Source organism: Lithobates pipiens, unplaced genomic scaffold, assembly GCF_037356315.1.
Source record: "Lithobates pipiens isolate NorthernLeopardFrog02 unplaced genomic scaffold, aLitPip1_a1.2 Scaffold_23, whole genome shotgun sequence".
NCBI lineage: Eukaryota > Metazoa > Chordata > Amphibia > Anura > Ranidae > Lithobates > Lithobates pipiens.
The window spans coordinates 254,617,276-254,640,626 of record NW_027507785.1 but is presented as its reverse complement, the minus strand read 5'-3'; the positions used below and the strand labels follow the sequence as shown (position 1 = coordinate 254,640,626).

General features: G+C 45.1%; 2 protein-coding genes across 2 annotated transcripts in view; one reads left to right on the top strand and one right to left on the bottom strand.

Moving 5' to 3' along the window:
• AGL (amylo-alpha-1,6-glucosidase and 4-alpha-glucanotransferase) overlaps window positions 1-21,183 on the bottom strand; it is a 171,619-nt gene extending 150,436 nt beyond the window's left edge. The window contains exon 1 of the mRNA XM_077453051.1: window positions 21,112-21,183. The gene's annotated coding sequence lies outside the window, so the exon portion shown is untranslated. The remainder of the gene's footprint in view (window positions 1-21,111) is intronic.
• On the top strand, window positions 3,500-18,570 carry LOC143928273 (myelin-oligodendrocyte glycoprotein-like). Its single transcript, XM_077453056.1, has 3 exons — window positions 3,500-3,732; window positions 13,101-13,475; window positions 18,038-18,570. Exons 1-3 carry the CDS (start codon window positions 3,669-3,671, stop codon window positions 18,145-18,147), a joined length of 549 nt encoding a protein of 182 aa, XP_077309182.1. The 5' UTR covers window positions 3,500-3,668; the 3' UTR covers window positions 18,148-18,570.
• Window positions 21,184-23,351: the final 2,168 nt, after the last annotated feature.

Below are 23,351 nucleotides of genomic sequence, written 5' to 3'. Positions count from 1 at the left end.
AGAGGCTGCATTTGGTGGGACAGAGGCTGGGACAGAGGCTGCCTTTAAAGGGACAGAGGCTGCATTTGATGGGCGCAGGCTGCATTTGATGGGGCGCAGGCTGCATGTAAGGAGGGACTCTTCTGGGGGAACCTAATGTAAGGAGGGACTCTGCTGGGGACGCCTGATGGCATCTGGTGGCAGGTGACCTGACTAGTGACACGCTCAGGGCTCCCGCTGATTCTGCATTATGGTGAGTTGAATGATTTCACTTTATATTACAATGTAATAATAGAAATAATGCGCTTCAATCATCCTGACACCATAACAACCATGGTGCCTGGATGATTGAAGTGTGAACACCAGGTGATTGGAATATCTTTATCTGCTGATTGTTAAACTTTCTAGAATACACAATTCTATTGTTGGGTAGGATCTGGGCCTGCTGTCCTCCTCTCCCTCCATGCCTCGTTCATCTCATACGCTAACCACACCACCTTAGAGCCACACCCACTATTTCATTCACACCATGCCATTTTTCACCAAGTGGGAGGGGTCAAAAAGGAAGGGTGGGGTCTGGCACCCCCCATCCTAAAACTTCACCAGCCGCCACTGGTACAAATACCCCCCAAATGACCCCTGTTTATAAAGTAGACATTCCAAGGTATTAAGTCATTAGTGTGGTGAGTTTTTTTAAGTTGTAATTCTTCGCAAAATGATGTTTTTTTTATTTATTTTTTTACAAAATTGTCATATTATCAGTTTATTTCTCACACACAGCATATGCATACAACAAATTATACCCCAAAATACATTCCGCTACTCTTCCCGAGTATGGCAATACCACATGTGTGAGACTTTTACACAGCCTGGCCACATACAGAGGACCAACATTAAAGTAGCACCTTCAGGCATTCTACGGGCATAAATTGCATATCTCATTTCTCAACCATCACATTTTTGAAGGCCCTGGAGCACCAGGACAATGGAATTTTCCACAAAATTACCCCATTTTGGAAAGCAAACACCCCAACGTATAATCTATGAGTCTTTTGAATGGTTGATTTTTTTCCAGAAGTTTTTGGAAAATGTGGGAAAAAAAATGAAAACACATTTTTTTTTTTTTTTTTTTACACAAAGTTGTCAATTTATAAGATATTTATAACACATAGCATGTATATAGCAAAAAATCACCCCAAAATACATTCTGCTACTCTTCCCGAGTATGGCGATACCACATGTGTGAGACTTTTACACAGCATGGTCACATATAGAGGCCCTGTACATTGAACTAGTATCTTCAGGCGTTCTAGGAGCATAAATTACACATCTCATTCCATTCCTACCTATCACACGTTTGAAGGTCCTGAAGCACCAGGACAATGGAATTACCCACAAAATTACCCCATTTTGGAAAGCAAACACCCTAACGTATATTCTATGAGGCATGGGCTGCAAATAGGTACTCGGGTACTCTGATGAGTTGCAACTAGGTACTTGGGTACTCTGATGAGTTGCAACTAGGTACTTGGGTACTCTGATGGGTTGGAGACAGATACTCGGGTAACTTGATGAGCTGTAAACAGGTACTCGGGTACTGGTCTGGTGACTGGTATTTGGGTACTCTGAAGAGCGGTGACAGGTACTCGAGTACTCATATGGCCTGTGACAGGTACTCGGGTACTCATATGGACTGTGACAGGTACTCGGGTACTCATATGGACTGTGGCAGGTACTCGGGTACTCATATGGACTGTGGCAGGTACTCAGGTACTCGGGTACTCAGATGGACTGTGACAGGTACTCGAGTACTCATATGGCCTGTGACAGGTACTCGGGTACTCATATGGACTGTGGCAGGTACTCGGGTACTCATATGGACTGTGGCAGGTACTCAGGTACTCCGGTACTCAGATGGACTGTGACAGGTACTCGGGTACACAGATGGACTGTGACAGGTACTCGGGTACTCAGATGGTCTGTGACAGGTACTCGGGTACTCAGATGGTCTGTGACAGGTACTCGGGTACTCAGATGGTCTGTGACAGGTACTCATATGGACTGTGACAGGTACTCAGAAGAACTGTGACAGGTACTTTGATGGGTGGTGACAGGTCCTCTTTATGGGGGGGCGAAAATCAGTGAGATTGGTGTACACTAAGCGGTAACGAGATGTTACCGGGTTCACCGATCATGTGTGAGGAGGAGAACCTGGTAACATCTCGTTACCACTCTGTGTTTAGTGATCAGCTGTGAAAGGATAATAGCCGATCACGTGGTAAACAGCTGCCAGCCAATGGCTGTTTACCAGTGTCAGTGATGAGCAGTGTTCCCGGGAACATGCTGCCACCGAAGTGCATGTGCAGCGCGCTCGTGCGCATGTGCCGTGCAAAGTGGGGTGAGCCTTCATCATGCTAAACAGCAACGCCCAATGGCTGTTCTCCTCCCCTCGGTGGCGAGCGGTGTCTCCGTGACACACCACCATCTAAGAAACAGGGATGAGCGCACACGATCGTGCGCATTCCCTGTTTAAATGGACGGACATTATATGATGCCCGCCCAGAACGACAGCCGCGCCACCTGCTCGTGGTGCGACGGCCGGCATGTGGCAAGCGGTTAATGGCATCCCAGTCTTAGTCCATAGGGTTCAATATTGAGAATGCTCACCCTTTGCAGCTATAACAGCTTCAACTCTTCTGGGAAGGTTGTTCACAAGGTTTAGGAGTGTGTCTATGGGTATGTTTGACCATTCTTTCAGAAGAGCATTTGTGAGGTCAGGCACTGATGTGGATGAGAAGGCTTGGCTCGCAGTCTCCACTCTAATTCCCCCCAAAGGTGTCCTGTCAGGTTGAGGTCAGGACTCTGTGCAGACCAGTCAAGTTCCTTCACCCCAAACTTGCTCATCCATGTCTTTATGAAACTTGCTTTGTGCACTGGTACGCAGTCTTGTAGGAACATGAAGGGGCCATCCCCAGACTGTTCCCACAAAGCTGGGAACATGAAATTGTCCAAAATGTCTTGGTATGCTGACACCTTAAGACTTCTCTTTACTGGAACTAAGGGGCCAAGCCCAACCCCTGAAAAATAAACCCCACACCATAATCCCCCCCCCCTCCCCGCCACCAAATTATTTGGAGGGGTGGCCCAATACTTTTGACAATATAGTGTGGATGAGTGCGTTTGGGTTGAAGGAACTTGACTGGCCAGGACTCTGTGCAACCCAACAGAAAACCTTTGAGATGAATTTGAGCGGAAACTGCGAGCCAGGCCTTCTCGTCCACATCAGTGCCTGACCTCACAAATGCACTTCTGGAAGAATGGTCAAACATTGAACCCTACACACTAAGACTGGGATGCAATTAAATGTACTGTGCGTGTAAAGGCAGGTGTACCAATACTTTTGTCAATATAGTGTAGTCTATCTCTTCAGATTTTAAAAAGCTTGCCTGCTCGCAATTGTTTCATTTTAAACCACAGTTCTCCTTTAAGTCTTTAGTTTCAACTTCCTATCAATGTGTGACGTTTGGTTTCCTGTACTTGGTTACAGTAATAGTCAACATTATTATAATAAATAAACCAAATGTGAAACCAAAATGTATTTAAGAACTAATTCCTGTTCTTAGTTGGAGTTGCAATCGGTTTACAACGTTATTAAAAGTCTTCTCCCAGGGAAGGAGAAACGACCAACCATGGGCTCAGTCCTCCCCGAATTAGTTTGCATCTACTCGGTCATCCACACAGCAGGATTAGCAAGTAAGTGACACCCCTCCTGAACTTTTATAAATATTATTATTATTATTATTATTATTATTAATAATATAATTTAATAGAAGTATGTTTTATAGCATGGGTTAGAGCAGTGGTGTCAAGCTCAAATTCATTACAGGCCACATCAGCATTATGGTGGCCCTTAACCACTTCAGCCCGGGACCATTTTGGTGGCCAAAGACCAGACCACTTTTTGCGATTGGGCACTGCGTCGCTTTAAATGACAATTGCGCGGTCGTGCGACGTGGCTCCCAAACAAAATTGACGTCCTTTTTTTCCCACAAATAGAGCTTTCTTTTGGTGGTATTTGATCACCCCTGCGGTTTTTATTTTTTGCACTATAAACAAAAATAGAGCGACAATTTTGAAAAAAACTCATTATTTTTTACTTTTTGTTATAATAAATATCCCCCAAAAATATATAAAAAAACATTTTTTTCCCTCAGTTTAGGCCGATACGTATTCTTCTACATATTTTTGGTAAAAAAAAAAAAAAATCGCAATAAGCGATTATTGATTGGTTTGCGCAAAAGTTATAGCATTTACAAAATAGGGGATAGTTTTATGGCATTTTTAATAATCATTTTTTTTACTAGTAATGGCAGCGATCAGCGATTTTTATTGTGACTGCGACATTATGGCGGACACATCGGACATTTTTGACACATTTTTGGGACCATTGTCATTTATACAGCAATCACTGCTATACAAATGAAGTGATTCCTGTGTAAATGACACTGGCAGTGAAGGGGTTAACTAGTGGGTGGCAGTGTAGGGGTTAAGTGTTCCTAGGGGTGTGTTACTAACTGTTGGGGGCTGGGCTTTCATTTAGTGAACACTGATCTCTGTTCCAATCACATGGAGCAGAGATCAGCGTCACTTGTTGCTAGGCAGAACGGGGAGATACTGTTTACAACGGCATCTCTCCGTTCAGCCGACTCGTGATACGATCGTGGGTATACCCGTGGCGATCGAGTCCGCGGGACCTGCGACCGGACTCACGGGGGTCCCGACCAGCACGCGAGCGCGCCACCAGCGGTGCGCTCCAGACCGCAGGGTGGCATTAAAGATTGGACGTACCTGTACACCAATATGCCTGCCCGTGCCATTCTTTTTTTTTCAAATATTATTTTTATTCATATTCATTTCACACTTATGGGGTAAAGCCCCAAAACAGGAAAAGACAACATATACAATGAAGGTCGCAGCCTCCCGAACATGCCTTACAGTAACAGATATTACAACTAACAACCGTTCGGTTCAATGTGAACAGTAAGTCGACCTCATAAACAGCACTTCCATGGTCAGATCTGGCATAGAAGCCAGAACTATTCCAAGTCCAGCTAATACCCCGAGTTCTTGGCCTGCAATCATAGGTTAAGGTCATTGTGAGCAGGCTAGGGGTCATAATTAAAAGAAAGGGTAAGAAGTAAGTGCACAAACAAGAAAAGAGAAAGAGGGCAGAAAAAGGAGAAAAAAAGGGGGGGGGGATGTGGGAAGGGGAGGGGAATAGGGTAGGAAGGTAGGGAGGAGAGGGGGGGGGTAGGAAAGAGGTGGGTAAGGGGAGGAGGGATGGGGAAGGGAGTAGAGGGGGGGGAAAGGAGGTGGTTCGACGCTGCCCGTGCCATTCTGCCGACGTACATCGGCGTGCGCTGGTCGGGAACTGGTTAAAGTGGAAGTAAACCCTGATGAGTTTACTTCCTCTTTGTCTCACTGCAAAGATAAAGCATAATGGGCTACTATGCTTCGCATAGTAGCCCATTATGTGTCACTTACCTGACACAGTAACCAGCGATGTCACCTGTACCACAGAGCATCCATCTTCTTCTGGGTATCGCTGCTCTGGCCTCTCACAGCGCCGGAGCAGTGATGACATCACTCTCATGCATGCGCACGGGATCCGCCACTAATGGCATATCGCCGTTAGCAGCGGCATGCTCAGTGCACCTGCGCGCCGCTGTCTACGGTGCCTGTCTTTTTGTAAATATCTCCTAAACCATATAGGTTTAGGAGATATTTCTTGGACCTACAAGTAAGCCTTAATCTAGGCTTACCTGTAGGTCAAAGTGGTTTGTATGGGTTTACAACCACTTTAAAGTAGGACTATAGGCACTTTTTTCCATTTTGGAAGATTGGGGAGATCTCCTTTTACTTCCTGCCCCATAGCCAAACAGGAAGTGAGGAAATCTCTGCAAATTAAGAGAATTCTTTGGGGACCCCCCAGGTCACTAGAACTAGTGTCCCCTTCTGAATGTTTCCCCTCTATTACTTTTCTGGGGAAACCCAAAATGTGGGGTTTTCTATTACTTTCACTTTCAATGATAATTGAAAAAGACAATTGAGTACTGTCCGTGATACTTTTTTTTGCACTAACATTAAATTTTTCAGGACAAGCTTTTCGGGTATGTCACCTTCTTCAAGGTCCCAGCAGTACATGGTAAACAGGACAAAGGGGGACACAGACCACAATAAAAACAGACAGGTGTTCTAATTTTATCTCCGCTCTGTTCATAACTGAAAAGAAAGTTTTGCCCTTAGTTATTCTTTAACCTTTTCTCTGCCAGAGCCGTTTTTGCACACGTTTAAAAAAAAAAATGTTAGCCCTGAAGAATATGTAAAACCCACAAACATTACATATTTTCTAAAAGCAGACACACTAGGGATTAAAATAGTGGTAGTACCAATTTTTTATGTCACACAATATTACAGCAAGAGTCTAGGAAACGCAAAATTTCAGAACAAAACACACTAAAGGGAATTTTAGGGCAAACAAATGCAGCAAACTGGCCACTTTTTTGGTGAAATATAAAACATGAGGTTATACCGAGTAAATAGATACCCAACATGTAAATCTTAAATTTGTGTGCACCCGTGAAATGGCAACAAGCTATATTTTCTATAGGCACCCCTTCAAAAGCCCCTATAGGTAATCAGTTTAGTGTTACGGATGAGATCTTGTGCTAGAATTATTGCTCTCACTCCGGCGTGCTCAGCGATATGTAACATGTGTATCGCAATCTACGTTTTCATGCATAGGCACCCATGATGCATGTGTTTATGTTCTCATGTGCGTATATGTTGGGATGGGGGTCCTCAAAAAATGTTTGCAGGCGTATTTTATGTGCTTGGGTGTAACTTTATTTTTTTTGCAAAAAGGGGTTGTAAAAGTTTGTTTTTTATTTTCTAAATAGGTTCCTTTAAGCTAGTGCATTGTTGGTTCACTTACCTTTTCCTTCGATTTCCTTTCTAAGGGTCCTTTCACACGGAGCGGATCAGTTCTGATCCGCCCCGTGGATATCCGTTTGCTCAGCGGGGATCACTCCGTCAATCCCCGCTGAGCAGGGAGATGACAGGTCTGTCTCTGCACACTGCCCAGGGACAGACCTGTCACAGCGCCGCTCTCCCCTCCAATCGGAGCGGGTCGGATATCAGCGGACATGTCACCGCTGACATCCGACGCTCCATAAAGCTCTATGGAGCACCCGTTCAGGTCCGCCTGAAAAACTGACAGGCGGGCCTGAACGGATCGTCAGTGTGAAAGGGGCCTAAATGTTTTTTTTCTTTGTTTGAATTTCTCACTTCCTGTTTCTCCTTAGTAAACTTCACACCATCATCTGAGCGGTGTTTATTTAGCCTGAACAGCTTACTGAGGAGGAACAGGAAGTGAGAAATTCAGACAAAGAAAACAAAGAAAAAAAACATTTAGAAAGGAAATCGAAGGAAAAGGTAAGTAAACCAACAATGCACTAGTTTAAAGGAACCTATTTAGAAAATAAAAAATGAACCTTTACAACCCCTTTAACTTTTTTTTCATCACATAGGGCACAAAAAGTCCCCATATGATGATTTTTTTATAGTGACAGGTTCTCTTTAACCACCTGAATACAGGGCACTTCCCCCCCCCCCCTTCCTGCCCAGGCCATTTTTCAGCTTATAGCGCCATCACATTCTGAATGACAATTGCGTGGCCATACAACACTGTAACCATGTGAAATTGTTGGCATTTTATTTATGCAAATAGAGCTTTATTTTGGTGGTATTTAATCACTTCTGTTTTTTTTATTTTTTCCTGATGAGGAGGCACTAATATGCTGCAATTATGGACACTGATGAGCACTGATAGTGGGCACTGATAGGCGACACTGATGGGCAGCAGTGATGAGCAGCACTGACTGGTCTTTCTAATGGGCACTCACTGCTGGCACTGGTGGGCACTCATTGCTGACACTGGTGGGCACTCATTGCTGGCACTGTGGGGGCTTTATTGTAATGAGGGCACTGATGATCACTGCCCTGATTACATATCTAGATGTCCTCTGCGAGGAGATGCCGCTGATCGTCTCTCCTCACCACACACTGTGTCAGTGTGAGGCGAGGAGTGCGGATTACCGGCATCTCTGTGTTTACATGTGACCGGCTGTGATTGGACATTTTTTCTTTCATCTGGAGGAGGGGCTTTCTCAGCTAAACACATCCTCCTGCCTGCATGTCTGAGCTAAGGGCAGTGAATTCTACATAAATCTTTGGCCCTTACTGAAGATAGCTGCAGCTAGAAATGCTTTTTCAACCAAATAAAGCATAGAGACATACAGCCACTAAATCATGTTTTTTCAACCTTTTTACCTAGAGGAACACACTCTTTGGTGGCCCATAAGAAGAATGCCCACTTTACAGTGGGGATAGAAATGCCACCCTTAGAGGCAGACTAAAAGATCATTGGTGTTGTGCCGCTGGCTCTTTCTTTGACCCAAAACTATGCAAACACCATCAAATGGAAGGTCAATCAGCCACAGGGCAAGGAACCCCTGGCGATCTCTAGAGGAAGCCTGGGCAAGACCAACTAAATGATCACGTTTGTTATTCTGAAAAACGACAAAAAAACAACTGTGGATCAATCATTTTTGAAAATGAATTCTTCACAGTTCACAAAACTAGAGGCGGACAGTGCCATGTTTTTTCCTGCATGCCAAAGTATCCCATTTTCTCAGAAAGTTGGGAGGTATACTAGAAATGTCCATTACCAGTCTAATATCATATGATCCTAATCAATAGATGTAAACCCAGGCAAGCAAAATATCACAAAGTGAATGATATTCCAAAATCATTTTACATTTTTTGAAATCTGCAGATTTCATTAAAATAATATTTGGCAATCCTGCAATGAAAGTCCTTCTCAAAATACTCCCTGTAATAGGGTGACAGATTTGCATTGTCACCCTGTCACATGGGTCCCATTGGAGAATCATTGGCCTTGCCAGCGTGCACTTTGCAGGCACGTTCCACTGTTGTCACCGACAGGAGATGGACCAGAGCAATGATGTGCAGTAGGTACTGAGGTAAGTGCATGTAGACAGGAAGTGGCTCAAGGAGGATTTGGGACATTGGCAGCACTGAGATGGGATGCAAAAACAGGATGGGGAAAAAATGGAAAATAGCATTTTACAAAAGGAAAAAAAAAACATGGCAGCTGTTTATTATACATATTTCTTCAGAAATGCCATCCAGTTAGAGTTTATATCTACTTTAAAAGCTATGTTGACCTTTTGAATAAAATTCACTAGTCGAGGGGTCCAGTATGGTAACGCTATTTAATACATTTTTGATATTTAAAGCAAACTGCCCCATCCATCTATGTCTTCATGCTTTATTGTGTTGAGAAATCACTTTGAGAAACACCCCCCCAGCATTTCCTAGTGCAGCCAGTAAAAGCAGATGATTCATGTAGAATTTACTTCCTGGAATCCATCTGCCCTTAGCTGAGGCAGGAAAGCAGGAGGCTATGCTTATATGAGAAAATCCCTCCTCCCCTCCTAAAGATTCCTGGGATGTATGACATCATTTGCCTAGGCATGGAAACCAGGAAGTAATTGAAGAAATGTAAAAAACAAAAAAGTCATTACAATAAACTATCCTATCTATTTACTAATGATAGAAGCATAAGGATTAAAGTGGTGTTCCACCCAAAAAGAAAAAGAAAAAAATTACGAATGTGCCTAAAAAAAAATAAAAAAAAAATAAAAAAAAATTGGAATTTTTTTTTTTTTTTTTACTCATCTCTAAATGGCTGTTGCTAGGGTGTCCCTCATAGTCTATCTCCTTCAGTGCCTGGGCTCTTGACGTCACTTCCCCTCGGCACAGGAAGGGCATAGCTCTGCCCCCTCCCCCTTGTCAATCATCTGGGACACGTGACAGGTCCCAGATGACTGCGCGGCCAATCACGGCGCACTCCGCTGCTCGCGTATGCACAGTGGGTGCCCAGCTGTGAGGCCACAGCCGGCGCCCACATTTACAATGCTGGCGCCGCCAAACGGAGGGGGAGACAAGCGGGGCTTCGATCACCTGCATTGCTGGACCCTGGGACAGGTAAGTGTCCAATTATTAAAAGTCAGTTTTTATAGCTGCTCACTTTTAATTTTCTATTTTTTTTTAAGTGGGAACCCCGCTTTAAGAATAATCAAAGTTGATTGATAGAGTGATGTTTCACTTTAATTTTAACGGTGTGCCAGTGGGCCATTTACAGCATTCCCACAGTTTAGCTGAAAATCTTCCATTCTGTGCATTCTTCTGTCCTGCCCAATTGCCCCTGATTTCATGAAACTGTCCCTGATTTCATGGAACTGCCCCTGATTTCATGGAACTGCCCCTGATTTCATGAAACTGCCCCTGATTTCATGGAACTGTCCCTGATTTCATGGAACTGCCCCTGATTTCATGAAACTGCCCCTGATTTCATGGAACTGCCCCTGATTTCATGGAACTGCCCCTGATTTCATGAAACTGCCCCTGATTTCATGGAACTGTCCCTGATTTCATGGAACTGTCCCTGATTTCATAGAACTGTTCCTGATTTCATGGAACTGTCCCTGATTTCATGGAACTGCCCCTGATTTCATGAAACTGCCCCTGATTTCATGGAACTGTCCCTGATTTCATGGAACTGCCCCTGATTTCATGGAACTGTCCCTGATTTCATGGAACTGCCCCTGATTTCATGAAACTGCCCCTGATTTCATGGAACTGCCCCTGATTTCATGGAACTGCCCCTGATTTCATGGAACTGCCCCTGATTTCATAGAACTGTTCCTGATTTCATGGAACTGTCCCTGATTTCATGGAACTGCCCCTGATTTCATGAAACTGCCCCTGATTTTATGGAACTGTCCCTGATTTCATGGAACTGCCCCTGATTTCATGGAACTGTCCCTGATTTCATGGAACTGCCCCTGATTTCATGAAACTGCCCCTGATTTCATGGAACTGCCCCTGATTTCATGGAACTGCCCCTGATTTCATGAAACTGCCCCTGATTTCATGGAACTGTCCCTGATTTCATGGAACTGCCCCTGATTTCATGAAACTGCCCCTGATTTCATGAAACTGCCCCTGATTTCATGGAACTGTCCCTGATTTCATGGAACTGCCCCTGATTTCATGAAACTGCCCCTGATTTCATGAAACTGCCCCTGATTTCATGGAACTGTCCCTGATTTCATGAAACTGCCCCTGATTTCATGAAACTGCCCCTGATTTCATAGAACTGTCCCTGATTTCATGAAACTGCCTCTGAATTCATGAAACTGCTCCTGAATTCAAGGGACTGTCCCTGATTTGGAACAAAGTCCCTCTGTCCCTCGTTCCTGCCCCTGATTTCATGAAACTGCCCCTGATTTCATGGAACTGTCCCTGATTTCATGGAACTGCCCCTGATTTCATGAAACTGCCCCTGATTTCATGAAACTGCCCCTGATTTCATGAAACTGCCCCTGATTTCATGGAACTGTCCCTGATTTCATGAAATTGCCCCTGATTTCATGAAACTGCCTCTGAATTCATGAAACTGCTCCTGAATTCAAGGGACTGTCCCTGATTTGGAACAAAGTCCCTCTGTCCCTCGTTCCTCCTCATTTGTCCCTCAATTTGGTCTGATCTATATAGTTGTGTATAAAATTCACTTTTTATCTGTAAAATAAAGTGTTTCCCAGTGCTAAACCTTCCATTCAATTTATACATTTGTAAGTTTCAACAGCCAGTATAAAGGAATAGTAGTACTAAAAAAAAAAAAAAAAAAAAAAAAAAAAAAAAGCACTAGTGAGTTTAACTAATCATTGTTTCGTATATTTCTCTTTAAAGAGGAAGTAAACTCTCCCACTCCGATGCTTCTCTTCATTTAGACCATTATAATAAGTAATTATCAGACTATAGCCACTGTAATCCAGCCCAAATCGCATATTACTTACTGTTTAAAGAAACTTTAAAAAAACTTGTTTCCAGGGGTCCACAGTGGAGTGTATTTCCGCCCTTACATTGAGCACTTCCTCTACTGTTAACCAAGCCTCCTGCTCAACCCAACGTTCCTATGGCAACCCTGCTTCCCTGCTTCCCTGTTCAACCCTGCTTCCCTGACTTGTTTTATTTCATACTATTTACTTGTGCTGATGTCTAATGTTTCCCTTTGTCAGTCTTATCAGCTTCAACTGATAAGACTGCAGTAATGGCCAAGTTTACACAGCATGTCATGTCACATGGTCACATGGTGTGTAGAAGGAAGATCTGAGTGATTCCGAAGTCTCCTGGGAGTTCAGTGTTGTGCCGTAGGAAGTCCTGATAACAGATAGACAAGCACATAGAGAGTTTCCCGTAAATCAGGGGAGATCTGGGCATGCTCAGTGACTTCATTCTAAAGAACAAAAAGGATTACAACAATACTAAGCAAGTAAGGAGATATCTACAAGCAGTGTTCATTAGGGTTTTTTATGCTGATTTACATGGGATAAAGTTGTGGGGGAGGGTTTACAACCACTTTAAGAGAGAGTGGCAGGGGGTGTGTCCTATGCCTACATACCTTTCCTAATAGGTGTCCATGGTTCCCATCTCAAAAAGTTGAGGTATGTAGGGATGGAGTCCTCTTCCTTGTTCAAAACTTCCACAGTGGCTCTCCTTGACCTTGTATCAGCTATGGTGGAGCTTAGCTGTCCTACAAGCTAAGCAGAATAGGAGAATGCTCAGAATGGCAGTCTTTTGGTCAGGCTTTGGTGGTGCTGCAAACGTCTTACAGCAGTGGTCATCAACCCTGTCCTCAGGGCTCACTAACAGGCCAGTTTTGCAACATAACTGAAATACATCACAGGTGATATCATTTGCTGCTCAGTGATTGCAGTATTGTAGTCTGCATCTCCCCAAGGTAATACATAAAACCTGCCCTGGTAGTGGGCCTGAGGACAGGGTTGATGACCATTGTTCTACAGGCATGTTAGAAGCTCCTCAGTGTTTTTCAACCTACTGAGGCCCCCTGTCTACATAGTGAATTTTATTCGAAAGGTGAAGTCTTTATAACTTTTATTTCTGATATCCAGATATTCCTCTGTCTTCATCAAGTAATGACGTTGCTGCACCTGTAGGGGGCACTGCAGTCCTGTCATGCCACCTACAAACAAAAACCCCTAAAACCGTTGGGGTGGTACTATGGAAGAGAACAGTCGGAGTGGAGGAAATTGTGGTGTCCTTCCGAAATACAAAATCCCAAATGATGAACCAGAGCAAAGCCTACATTGGCAGAGCTACAATGTCAGAGCAATGGTGGACTCAGGGTGAGATGACTCTGACAGTGAAGAATATTACACAGCACGACGCAGGAGAATACAGCTGTTGGATAAAAGAGTCCTCAGTGGGTCCTCTACCTGAACACAAGTGCTGCTCCATGAAGTTGCAAGTGGAGCAGAGGAAGAGTGGTAAGGACGATCACTTATGAAATACAAATGATTTTCTAAATGTATTTGAAGTGATAGTAAAGGCTCCACTTTCTTTTCCTAAAATAAAAAAATAAAAAAAAGAGATTATACAGTTGTGCTCAAAAGTTTGCATACCCTGGCAGAAATTGTGAAATTTTGGCATAAATATTGAAAATATGACTGATCATGCCAAAAAAAGTCTTTTATTTAAAGTGGTGTTGCACAGAAAAAAAAATCATTAGAATTCCTAAAAGAAACTAAAAAAAAAACATTTGGAAAATGTTTTATTTTTAACTCACGCAGGTCTTTTGACTGATCTTTTGTACCTTCTTATGGCTCAGTGCCTAGCCTGCTTAGTGCATCCAAGTGCGAGCTAACAAACTCATTGACTATTTATACACAGACACTAATTGTGATTTAAAGTGGAGTTCATGTGCATGAAAAAAAAAAACAAAAAAAAAATTTGGAAATTATTTTTTTTTTTTACTTACCTTTTTATGCCTGTTGCTACGTGGTCGAAATCTGCCTTCTTCAGCGCCTGGGCTCTTGACGGTGGGTGCCTGGATGTGAAGCCGGACGCCCACAGTTAAAATGCCGGCGTCGCCGAGTGGAGGGGGAAACGAGCAGGGATTCGATTCCCCCGCATCGCTGGACCCTGGGACAGGTAAGTGTCCGATTATTAAAAGTCAGCAGCTGCAGTGTTTTTAGCTGCTGACTTTAAAACGCCACAAATGTGGGAAATAAACCTTTGATTGACATTTTAACCTGTGTGTGCCACCTTCTGTGTCTGTACCAAAGCCAAACATTCCAGGGTATGTAAACTTTTTATCAGGGCCATTTGGGTGATTTCTGTGCTGTTACTATGCGATGATAAATGGCTTCATGTTTGCTATCTTTAATAAAATACAGTTTTTCGGCATGATCAGTCATATTTTCAATATTAATGCCTGATGTGATTGTAGCCATATTAGTGCAATTGTGACATAGAAAATTGAGTACTGTCCGTGATACTTTTTTTATTTGCACTAACATACAATTTTTCAGGACAAGCTTCCGGGGTATGTGCCCTTCTTCAAGGTCTAAGCAGTACTCAATATTAATGCCAAAATTTCTGCCAGGGTGTACAAACTTTTGAGCATGACTGTACTTACCTTCTATATGCAAGGATATTGCACTGAGTAGCCCGTTACCTCTTCTTCTGGAGTCCCCTGCAGGCGCTGTTCACTAATCCTCTCCGGGCATGTGCCCCCCCATAGCAAGCAATATGCTGGCACACTCCCGTGCCAGGTTGTGTGCGTCCATAGACACACACAACGCGGCTGGCCATGCCCATGCTCACTGCTTTTAGGATTTGACTGACAGCAGCAGGAGCCAATGGATGTAGCCTGTGTGTCCTACAAAAAGCACTGGATCGAGAGAGAACTCAGGTAAGTGTTTAGGGGGAGGGAGAAGGAACAGCCAGTGGAAGGTTTTCTTAGCTTAAAGCGAAGTTCCAACAACATATCAACCTTTTTTTTTTTACATTTATATATTTACATCATAATGTAGAATAATGACAAGCATTATTCCTATACTAAAATTACTATTTTAGATCAAAAATCACCTTATATTTTTTTTCTTGGTATTTCCCATCTTGCTTGTGGGCATGTGAAGCCCACAAGCATAATCTTCTGGGATTCAGCGCTGCCCATTCTTGCACATGTGCAGTATGCACAATTCACAGTGCAGGAAATGTATCAGATTGCCATCACAACGGGCGTCGTCATCTGAAGTACCCGCCCCTGTTGTGATGGCAACGAAGATCCAGTTTTGTAATCTCGCAATGATAAGTGGCAGAGGCGAGCCACACTGACTCCTGGGAATTATGACACAAAGCTCCCAGGAGACAGTATGATGGAGATATCCGCGGGTGGGAGAGCTGGAATCGATATGGAAAAGCTTACAATCAAGGTAAGATAACAGAAAAAAATAAAAATGAATGCCCATTGAAGAAAATATGGCCAGTGATATATACATTGAGATAAAGTTTTTAAAGTGGGTGGAACTCCGCTTTGAAGAGATTATAAAGGTACATTTAAAAAAACATCTCTACCTCTACACTCACCTGCTCTGTGCACAGAGTGCCCACCAACCTCCTCTTTTCAGGTCCCCCGCAGGCACTCCTGGCTCCTCCTCTCTGGTCAGTGCTCCCCAAGGAGGCACTCATGCAAGCTCGCTCCCGAGCCCCGCTGCTCCATTCATTGAAAAATACAGCGGGACCCCCGCGTCACTGCCTCTGATTGACAGCAGGGGGAGGCAATGGCTTCCCGTGTCTTGGCAAAGTCATGGAGACCCAGAAGAAAAGGCGGGGGAGGGGGGGAGCTGCAGACATGCAGAGCGCTGGATCGAATGAGGGCTCAGATAACAAAAAGAGGGGTGAGGGGGCGATACTGATGCCTAAACATTTTTTCATTCATTGCTTTTAAGTAAAAAAAGTTTAGGCATCAGCATAGCGCCCACAGAAATAGAGCTTTCTTTTGGTGCCATTTTATCACCACTGGGTTTTTTATTTTATAAACAAAAAGGACTGAAAATTTTGGGGGAAAAAAAAAAGTGATATTTTCTCATTTTTGTTTTAAAACATATCCAAAAAAAAAATCTAAAAATCGAATTTCTTCATAAATTTAAGCCAAAATATATTCTGCTCCATGTCTTTATAAGTGTATATTTATTTGTTTGTATGAAAGCTATAGCGTCAACTATCTGTGCTACATACTGTATGCTGGAATTTACTCAGCAATAGACACTATACTGTAATAGTGGTGATCAGCAACTTATACTGTAATAGGGTGATGGACAATCTGGCACTAACAGACTCTATCTGAGAGGGTCACTAACTGACACTGATGTCGCTAGTGACACGAATACAGTGATCGGTGATAATACTGTACACTAACATTGTACTAATGACACTGGCTGAGAAGGGATTAACATCTAAGAGCAATCAAGATGTTAGCTGTGTGCCCAAAGATGTGTAATGTGTGCTATCTGGTTGTTTTTTCTCCCTGCCTTTCAGGGAAAAGAAACAGCCAGATCGCTGGTCCTATTCACACAGCATTCTATGTGTCTGTAAACACAGAACTCTGTGTGTGATTGGACAAAGCTGATCAGCTGCCTTCAGCCAAAATCACTGACTGAAATCAGCTGCCAAAGTCATGCTGTGCCCCATCACAGCATGGGTTGGCAGGGGGCGTGCACCCCCAAACCCAGAAAAAAGAGCCAAAGTACCGGTACATGATTGTAGCTACACCTGCCATCCACTCACAGTAGGTGGTTACAGTAAAAAGAAATATATGAATTTAGAACCACTTTAATGCAAACCTAAAGACACACGGTGGGGGGTGCCACTGCTAACCTCCTTTTGAAGATGTTACGCTGGCCATACACAGTTTGAATCTCAGCCGATTCAGCAGGAACTGGCCGATATTCCAACCATTAATGGTAAGGCTGAAAATACCAAGTTGATTGATTGATTGATTGATCAATTGGGTACAATCAGCCCACCAGATTTGCTTCCCACTATTGCAAGTGACAATCACGGTCTTCTCCCGGCGGGGGGGGGGCGCCGACAATTGCTGATCCGTGCTGATGGGGGAAATTTCATTCATGCAACCTGTGATTGCAGGATAGAAATTTGCACCGCGTATGACCAGCCTTATGGTCCATACACACTATCCGAATATCGTACGAAAACGGTCATCCGAGGAAGGATCGTACGATTCTTCAGATCATGTGTACACTACTTTTGACAGCCGATCACGACCGTTCATCTGATAATATTCGATCGGACATGCACGGAAATCTTCCTCGTACGATTCCAGATCGTACAATTTTCATTTAGTCAGTATAGTTGTCGTTCGAAAATACAATACAAATACATTACAACATGTGACATCACTTCCGATTTTTTTTTTTTCTATCGTACGAGAATTTTCGTGACTTTATTTAGCTATTCAATTTCTACTTGCGATTATTGACCATAAACGGTCATACGATATTTGGATCGTGTGTACGGGGCATTAGACTAGTCTCCGAATTGGTGTACTGAGATCTTCTCATCTGGTAAAAAATTTAGTTTTACGAGGCCATTCGTATAGTATACTGATTGTCGGCAATGGCTTTCAAAAAAAGGAGTGGAGCTGGGATGGAAGGATCTCTCTCTCCTGCCACAAACAGCCATTGATCCTGCAGCTGTTTTACAGAAGTAGAGTTGATAGTAACCAGTCTGGTTTTTGATCTATCTTTGAAAAAATAAAATAAATGATCTGATTGGCTGGCAGTGATATCAGATGGCCCTGCTCCTGTTTACAATCGAGTTGATGAATCAGCGCCAGTACAGTATCACGTCTTGAAGGTTGGTATATTCAGAGAAACAACAGTAGGCAGAGAAAGTGACTCTCACATCCATAATGCACTGGATACACAGGCAACATAGGAAGCCCGAGCAACATTCTAATCACCCTACACATGACATGACTGCCTTCTACTTGCATACCAATAACTTTTTTTCTTTTTCTCTTCAGGTGAAACACAACAGGTTATGATGGTGTGGCTCCTGTATCTCCTTTTCCTCTTGCTCTGTCTTTACCTTTTCTACAGATGGGGGTCGCAGCAAAATCAACAACTCAAATGATGGAAGACAAGAAACTGCAACCTGCTTGAAAACAAACTATTTACTACGTAACCTCCATCAGTTATGTGTGTAATACGTGTGTTAAACCTATATGTAACCTGTGTGATTTCACACAATGTGCATAATTGCCACAGGAGGATTGCCAATCTTTTCTGCTTACATTAGCGCACCACACCGTCCTGCATTGGGAAAAATAGTACTGCGCTTTTGGTGAATCAATATGCGTAGCGAGCCCCATAGACTTCAATGGTAGCACATAAAATATGCATTTTTGTAAGTTTTAGAGCATGACCTTAGATTGTAAGCTCCTTGAAGGTGGGGCTTATGTGCATGTGAAATATATATATATATATATATATGTAAAGCGTAAATTGTCAGCACTCTGTAAATACCTGTAATAAAATAAATAATTAATGACAACAAGCCCCTCCTCCTAACAACCTTTATTTTATTTGACTTTCACTGGCTAAACAAAGCACTATTGTGCAGAGCCAAACAAAGTTCTTCTATGAGGAAGTGACCTGCCATCTAGGTAGCGATCCCAGCTTGCAGTGAGCCCACCCAGTTGTGTGACAATAGCAAATTATCCAGTGGTGGATAGAGAGGCGTGGGTCAGTGCGGTGGCGGTGGATAGAGAGGAGTGCAGCGGTAGATAGAGAGGAGTGCGGCAGTTGTGGATAGACAGGAGTGCGGGAGTGGTAGATAGAGAGGCGTGGGTCAGTGCGGCCACGGTCGATAGAGAGGAGTGCGGCGGTGGTGGATAGAGAGGAGTGCGGCGGCGGTGGATAGAGAGGAGTGCGGCGGCGGTGGATAGAGAGGAGTGCGGCGGCGGTGGATAGAGAGGAGTGCGGCGGCGGTGGATAGAGAGGAGTGCGGCGGCGGTGGATAGAGAGGAGTGCGGCGGTGGTGGATAGAGAGGAGTAAGAGGATAGAGAGGAGTGTGGCAGTGGATAGAGAGGAGTGCGGCGGTGGTGGATACCGAGAAGTGCGGCGGTGGATCGAGAGGAGTGCGGCTGTGGTGGATAGAGAGGAGTGCGGCTGTGGTGGATAGAGAGGAGTGCGGCTGTGGTGGATAGAGAGGAGTGCGGCTGTGGTGGATAGAGAGAAGTGCGGCGGTGATGGATAGAGAGGAGTGGGTCAGTGCAGCGGTGGTGGCAGTGGTGGTGAATAGAGAAGAGTGCATTAGCGCGGCGGTGGTGGATAGAGAGGAGTGCGGCGGTGGTGGATAGAGAGGAGTAAGTGGATAGAGAGGAGTGTGACAGTGGAGGATACCCAGAAGTGCGGCGGTGGATCGAGAGTGCGGCTGTGGTGGATCGAGAGTAGTGCGGCTGTGGTGGATCGAGAGGAGTGCGGCTGTGGTGGATAGAGAGGAGTGTGGTGGCGGTGGATAGAGAGGAGTGTGGTGGCAGTGGATAGAGCTGAGTGCGGCGGCGGTGGATAGAGAGGAGTGCGGCGGCGGTGGATAGAGAGGAGTGCGGCGGCGGTGGATAGAGAGGAGTGCGGCGGCGGTGGATAGAGAGGAGTGCGGCGGCGGTGGATAGAGAGGAGTGCGGCGGCGGTGGATAGAGAGGAGTGCGGCGGCGGTGGATAGAGAGGAGTGCGGCGGCGGTGGATAGAGAGGAGTGCGGCGGCGGTGGATAGAGAGGAGTGCGGCGGCGGTGGATAGAGAGGAGTGCGGCGGCGGTGGATAGAGAGGAGTGCGGCGGCGGTGGATAGAGAGGAGTGTGGCGGCGGTGGATAGAGAGGAGTGTGGCGGCGGTGGATAGAGAGGAGTGCAGCGGCGGTGGATAGAGAGGAGTGCGGTGGCGGTGGATAGAGAGGAGTACGGTGGTGGTGGATAGAGAGGAGTGTGGTGGTGGTGGATAGAGAGGAGTGTGGCGGTGGTGGATAGAGAGAAGTGCGGTGGTGGATGATAGAGAGGAGTGCGTTAGTGCAGCAGTGGTGGATAGAGAGGCGTGGGTCAATGGTGGAGGATAGAGAGGCGTGGGTCAGTGCGGTGGCTAGAGAGGAGTGCGGCGGTGGATAGAGAGGAGTGTGGCAGTGGTGGATAGAGAGGAGTGCGGCGGTGGTGGATAGAGAGGAGTGCGGTGGTGGATGATAGAGAGGAGTGCGTTAGTGCAGCAGTGGTGGATAGAGAGGCGTGGGTCAATGGTGGAGGATAGAGAGGCGTGGGTCAGTGCGGTGGCTAGAGAGGAGTGCGGCGGTGGATAGAGAGGAGTGTGGCAGTGGTGGATAGAGAGGAGTGCGGCGGTGGTGGATAGAGAGGAGTGGGTGAGTGGTGGTGGATAGAGAGGAGTGGGTCAGTGTGGTGGTGATGGATAGAGAGGAGTGCGATGGTATTGGAGAGTGAAGAAGGGCGTGTCAGTGTGATGGTGGATAGTGTCAGTGTGGTGGTGGGCGTGTCACTGTGGTGGAGGGCGTGTCACTGTGGTGGAGGGCGTGTCACTGTGGTGGAGGGCGTGTCACTGTAGTGCAGGGCGTGGCAGTTTTGGTCGTGCACTACAAAGTAATGACATCATTGGATCACCTGACAGACAGAACACTGGTGGAGGTGTGCCATGGCAGACTCTACATTCTCATCATTATAAAATCCTGTACAGGAAGACACTGTCCTGGATATAACTGCACCTCTTTAATACAGACAGTAAATACCATAATATCCCCCTCTATATACAGTATTAGGTGTATACGTATTGTATACAGGATCTGTAAAGAATGACAATAAACACATCAATACATGAAACCCTTCAGCTGCCTGCAGACTACAAATCCCAGGATGCTTCGCTCCTGCGCCTGGAAGCCTCTTGCTCACAGATCAATGTCTCTCCCTCTCCTCGTACAATCCTCTTACACGGGTCCTAATCGAGTCAGTGGTCACGGAGGCGGCAATGAAGGGTTAAACACATCGCCCCGCCCCTAAAACACACACCAAAATCCATACAGCCATCTATAAACAGCTCTCACCTTCCAGTCACCTCGGCTGCTCCCACAATTCCTACTGTCAGCCTCTTCAAGGACAATAAAGTTCGTTCAATTTTTTGTTGTCCTAAGCAACTTTATTAGCACACGAACAGAGAACAGAGTTGTGCTTTTTGAGCAGCTGCTTGTGTTGTTGAACTAGGTTGGCTTGCTATGATAAGTTTGCAGCAGATGCCTATAAAGCATTTTAATGTGTTTATTATGAGTTTTTAGATGGACAGTCCAATAGTAAAGCTAAACCCATCAGTTATAGAACACAGGAGGTCTAATGCATTAAAGCCCACATTGTAGAACAGTGATCCAAGAGTGGACACTACATACCTCTAATGGGGCTCATGCACATGGACACATTCAGGCGTAGACCTCCAGAATCCAGTGTTTCTGCACCCAGGAATCGCAGGCTTTTGCATGCAGCTGCGACCAGTAGTCTGTAAAAATCAATGCCAGGCTGACAATGGCCACAGCTTTAACATGTAACCGCTAAGGATGAGCTCAGGCATGTTCGAATGGTCCATGTGCAGAGCCCGCCAGGAAGTCGGCGCAGCGCTGCGCTAATCACAGGCAGTGAGACATTGCCCTGATGTGCGGCTGCAGAGATTGGGGCAATGTCTCACTGCCTGTGATTAGCGCAGCACTGCGCCGACTTCCTGGCGGGCTCTGCACGTGGACCATGCGAACGTGCCTGAGCTCACCCCTAGTAACCGCACATCCAAGTGGTTAAACGCATATGGGGACAGACTAGGGTTGCCACCTTTTCTTCAAGTCAAACCTGAACACTATAGCGGAGCACAGCAATTTATTTTTATAGTAAAAATTATACATATATTTTGCTATTAAATAACATTTCTAATCATATGAAATTAATAACAAGAGCCCCCCCCCCTCCCCCTTTACATCAGAATCCACAGAGTTCCCCCTTTTACATCTGAATCTACAGAGCTCCTCTTAAGAGTTCCCTTTCACTGTAAGGGGGAACTCTGCAGACTGATGTAAGGGAGAACTCTGGGGACTTTAACATAAGGGATCCTCTGGGAACCCTGATCTAAGGGGGAACACCGAGAACTCTGGTATATGGAGAGGACTCTGATATAAGGGGGAACACTGTGGCCTCTGGTGTAAAGGGGAACTGATGTAAGGGGTGCTCTGAGAACCTGATTTACATTAGTGTACTCACTCAGAGGCAGGGGAGAAGGGGGGAGACTTCAGTCACAGACACGGATGGATGGTGAGCTCCCTCACCCCTTGGCAGTCAGCAACTCTCATCCAGATGTGGCTAAGGCTGCTGGACTTCAAATTTCTGGCCCCTGGGGATTAGAGTGTGGGCAGACACAGAGGGGTAGAAAGGGAGGAAGAGGAGCAGATTGAGCCCTCTTTCCTCTCCCATCTGTAGGTGGGAGTATTATTAGTGTTGGCTTTGGGCAGTGTGAAAGAGAGTGTAACAGACACTCTCTGCTTAGCCAACTGCAGCCAGCAACCCTGCTGGGAAGTCATAGTCCAGTCTGAATAATGTGTCCGGGTTTCAGTCAGTCTGAAATCGGGACGCATGGTTCCAAACCCGAACTGTCCGGGTGAATCCCGGACAGGTGGCAACCCTAGGACAGACCAGCAGCCCTGGTTGCAAATAGTTTGTGACCTGGGCTGCATAACCACCCCTGGACACATGTAACTTCTCAGATGTTGGGATACAGGATCACAGCCCCAGTGTCTATCACCTGTCATTGATTAATTTGCTGGTTGCAGCTGTACACCAATACCAATATGTTGCATTCTGGTTGTGCATGTCTAAATGTGTGCCTGTACATTAGCCAATGCATTTGGTAAAGTGCTGGTCCAGTGTTGTCTTCTTGCCACAGCAAGCCTGTTATAGTGTTACTAAACCCACAACAGTAAAATCAGTATATGCTGTAAAGCGTGCTTGTTATACTCACTGTGGAACCTAAGGGGTTAATCCTCTGCATTGTGTAAAAAGGCTGTTTGATCCTGTCTTCTCTGATCCTCCCCTTCCTCCACAGTACCCAATCCATAGATAGTACAGAGGCTATAGCTTAAGCTGCACATACTCAGTTTGGTGTGTATTGCTAGAGAGATTTTTGTTTTGTTTTGGGAGAGTGCATGTGATCAGCACAGGGCCAATCAGCACTGTCCAGACAAAGGATCAGGGGTCCTGCATCCTCATAGGACAATTACATTTTCCCCTTTCAAGCTTTAACTAGACACTGATAGAA

Excerpts from the sequence above, each read along its gene's own strand:
- LOC143928273 (XM_077453056.1), top strand. The coding sequence starts at position 3,669 with ATGGGCTCAGTCCTCCCCGAATTAGTTTGCATCTACTCGGTCATCCAC. Across the intron at positions 3,733-13,100 it reads CCACACAGCAGGATTAGCAA|ATATTCCTCTGTCTTCATCA; the intron begins GTAAGTGACACC and ends TCTGATATCCAG. Across the intron at positions 13,476-18,037 it reads AGTGGAGCAGAGGAAGAGTG|GTGAAACACAACAGGTTATG; the intron begins GTAAGGACGATC and ends TTTTCTCTTCAG.